This window comes from Nestor notabilis, unplaced genomic scaffold, assembly GCF_000696875.1.
Source record: "Nestor notabilis isolate BGI_N333 unplaced genomic scaffold, ASM69687v1 scaffold2510, whole genome shotgun sequence".
In the NCBI taxonomy this organism is placed as follows: domain Eukaryota; kingdom Metazoa; phylum Chordata; class Aves; order Psittaciformes; family Psittacidae; genus Nestor; species Nestor notabilis.
In genome coordinates, this window is record NW_009912289.1 from 96,865 (window position 1) to 100,756 (window position 3,892).

General features: G+C 37.3%; 1 protein-coding gene across 1 annotated transcript in view; it reads right to left on the bottom strand.

The window, feature by feature from the left end:
* HACL1 (2-hydroxyacyl-CoA lyase 1) overlaps positions 1 to 3,892 on the bottom strand; it is a gene marked incomplete at its 5' end in the record, with an annotated part of 20,377 nt that overhangs the window by 5,655 nt on the left and 10,830 nt on the right. Inside the window, 4 exons of the mRNA XM_010018728.1 lie at positions 322 to 427; positions 1,695 to 1,830; positions 3,205 to 3,317; positions 3,678 to 3,772. Of these exons, the coding sequence (XP_010017030.1) occupies positions 322 to 427; positions 1,695 to 1,830; positions 3,205 to 3,317; positions 3,678 to 3,772 (450 nt within the window). The remainder of the gene's footprint in view (positions 1 to 321; positions 428 to 1,694; positions 1,831 to 3,204; positions 3,318 to 3,677; positions 3,773 to 3,892) is intronic.

Consider the following 3,892-nt stretch of genomic DNA (forward strand, 5'->3'; position numbering starts at 1 on the left):
GAAAGATCACACAAATATCATGAGTCTAATCCTGTATCAGCCAGCTACTCGGAAGTGTCTGCCCTCCTCATTACAGCAGCACCAAGTCCTTGATGGCTGGAACAATGCTGTAACCATTTTAAGAAACAACAGGGAAGTAAAAGAAATAATGAAAGAAATCAGAAGTATTTCTAACTACCATAACCATATGCACTGTTCTCGCTGCCCATAATGTACTTCATGTGGCAAACAACGTCCTACCAAAATAATTTACCATAATTGCTCTAAACAATGCAGGAACAGAAAGAACTTTCTGCAAGTGACAATCATTTTCCTGCTCACCTGAATAACTTTTACATCTTGTTGAAACCTCGGTGGTAGACCAAAATGCAAAATCCAATTCAACCTTGCACCAAGCAAGATGATTACATCAGCATGCTGTAATGCCCTAATAAAGGGAAATAAGAGAATCAAGTAAGGAGGAATTGGTATTAAATTTAATGTTTTCAAAATCAGAAGTAATCCTAACCACCACAGCAAACCCCAGAACATATCCTTTCTCTAAGTTGCTTGCTTTGCCCCCAAAACCTGTAACCTTTTACACAGCAAATCATCAGGACATTCTTGAGTTTAGGCACTTAAGAAGAAAATTAATTACAATTAAATACAAAGTGTTCAAGGCCAGGTTGGATGGGGCTTTGAACAAGCTGTTCTAGTGGAAGGTGTCCCAGCCCACGGCATGAGGTTGGAACTAGACAACCTTTAAGGTCCCTTCCAACCCAAACCATTCTGTGATTCTATGATTTTCCCGATACACCGTGTTTGGGAAAGGAATTATTACAGCAGGAGACTAACCAGATGCTACAACTATGCTGAGGTTAAAGCAAATGACTGACTACTCTGACACTGGCAACAGTGGGTGCCAAAATTAAGATTATTGTGGACCTTTCAGCTTAGACTCCTATTAATTTACCTGTCAGCTGAGCAGACAGTATTTGGTATGTTCTTTAATTCTCCATTTTTCTTAACAGTGATTAAACTAAGTGCTCAACAACAGAAATATTTTAATCTCAAAGTGTATAAATGCTCCATCTGCAAGCTGACTGTGCATATTCACACCTAATAGGGTTCTTATAGGGCATTTACATTAATTTTGCCAAAAGCCAAAACAACCCCACCTTTTATAAATGACTTTAAACACAGTCCTTCGGTGTAGTTTGAAATACCTTATTTTTTCTTTTAAAATAATGTGGAATTTAGTCATGGTGTATTGCAAACACCATGCAGAGACAGCAGATATCAAAACTTCAGCTGCAATGTATGCATCTTAAGCTCTTGTTTATGGTTTTAAAATAAAAAGCTAGTAGTTTGTCTAGTGCACCAAGTTAAATGTTTAAAAAACTGCCAGTTTCATTTTATGTTAGGAAATACATACTAACAACATTGATATATCTACTTGTCATAGATTTCACAGTTACAGAATAGTAGCTCTCAGGTAAAGTATCTTCCTGGCCAGCACTCTTAAGCATTGTCAAAAGTGATCCACTTAAATCTGTTGTCTCTTTCCAAGCAAGATCTTCAGTGCTTTAAAAAGAGGTACAAAATGTGGTTGAAAAATCTGTTATGTGCTCTTTGTCTTCCCTGGCATCAGTAGACCACCACAATTCCTAGCTGATTCTTAGAGGTTAGGATTAGAAGCCTTGCTTTATATTTACGTTGATCTTGCTGCAGCTACACAATTTGGATGGTTATCAGGAACTACTCCTTTTGCCATTGGTGTAGGCAAAAAAGGCAGTCCACAAAGGTCCACCAACTTTCTGATGTTGTTTTCAGCATGCGAATAAGCAGCACCTGAATGAAATGAAAGAGACTCCTTAATACTACAGAAGCCTACCGCATTTGCTTGAATTTCAATTAACCTGATTATATTAGTAGCAGAAAGAGCACTATTTCCTGTTACAAAAGTTGCCCGTTATTTTTCATTCTGGAAAATTCAAAACATAATACGCCAAACTACAGGTATTAGGTTCAAATTTCCCATATTTATTTACAAAAGCCTTTCCCCCTCCTAAGACTTCAGCTGAACTATTCAGCTATTTCTGTGAAGCAGGGCAGGGAAAAATAGGAGATAATGTGCATCTAAAACGAAAACTTTGAGTAGGTGAAGTTTGGTATTATGGGGCAGACTACTGCAGCAGCAACAGATGACAACCTTTGTATTGTGTCATGTCATATTTTGTTTGCCCCCTGTGTGCTGTTGTACCACATGCTCCACAATCTGCCTAAACAGATCTACTATAAGTCTTTAATTAAAAAAAAAAAGCTCAAAAGATGACCTTGTAAAGATATATGCCTATGCATACATCTACCGTGATGCTACTTTCCGTACATGGCTGCTGCATTAAAGCTGCCCAGGAAATCAAGAGTAACTGACTGGTGCTCATGCAGTAACTTAAGTCCATAAATCTTAAATCCTGAAGAATAAGCTTCTGTATTTCTTCAAAAACTTCTGCTAGCAACAATATGTAGCAGAAAGTCCAAATGTATTTAAATAGATTCTCAATTGCTGACATCAACAAAACATGTATTTATGTATTTTTGAGTTTCCTACTTTTCACTTTCAAAGAACACCCTTCTGTTCATGTGTATCAAGAGAGATGAAGGGGTAGGGGGCACCCCTCTCCTGATCTACCTTCTGTCTACTATTTTATTATCTAATCAATGAGAAGATCTATCTAATCCCAAACATTTCAGTCCTCAATTAAACACAGAACCTCTCTGCAAGATACAGACGACACCTGCAACTGCAGGAAAACAGCCTGGGTGAAGTAAGTTGGTTATTTCAATTCTGTTCAGTCTTAAAAGAATTTGTTTGGAATTTTGGAAGTGATGCTTTGGTACTGGCTCCAGTCTTAAGACAGTGGTTATCTATTTTTTTTTCCCTGCTCAAACTCGTATTTTATCAATTGACTTTTCCTTTCTACTAGATGAAAAAGACAACAGTTGCACAACAGAACATAAATATTCTAAAAACAGAGCAGATTTTAACATAAAATTTCGAAGCAGCTTATAGCTTCAAACAGTTCTGTTTTGGGTATTTTTTGCTTGTTCATTTTAATAAAAAGTGCAAAGGATATGGCTAACACTTATGAGGAAAAGAGGTCACTTTGGTTGTTATTCTTGTCCTGAACTTGCAGAGTTCAAAGCAACATTAAAGCATGCTACCTTTGCCAATGATGAGCAGAGGCTGCTTGGAAAGAGCAATGATAGATGCCGCTTTGGATACAGCAGAGCTTTCAGCCATGCTGACGGGAGCTGGCAGGCAGCATTCCACGTACCTGGGAGTCAAGCAAAACAAAACAGGCTCTTAAAAAATTCAAGCCAAAAAATGTTGAAAGATAAATCCGCAGTTGCTACACACCATGTTACTCTCAGCATTTATCAGAACATGATATATTTTTACTTTAAAGCTTTTCTTGCATGTTCCCTTCATCTCACAGGTAGTGGTGTTCCAGAGGTTTACAAAGTGACATCGTATTGTATTACCATCATACTACTATTTGCACATTTCATTACAAACTATAATCCATATCACATTATGATGGAATGTGTACATTCAGAGGCTGTATTTTCTTAAGAAGATACAAAAATAACTTTGTTCAATGACTTGAAAAATAATGAATATAATCTTCACGCACTTGACAGAGCTCTTATTCACCTGAAGATTCACAAAATCCCCAGGTATGTCAATATAGCAGGAACCTGGACGACCATATATGCTGGTTCTTACAGCCTAGAAAACAGATAATCAGTGTTAGCCACCATTTGAAAAGACATTAAGAATCTTTATGTGTAAAAAACAAGAAACCCTTTCTGGAAGCAGAGAAGAAACATGCTGTTTCATACTGCTGAA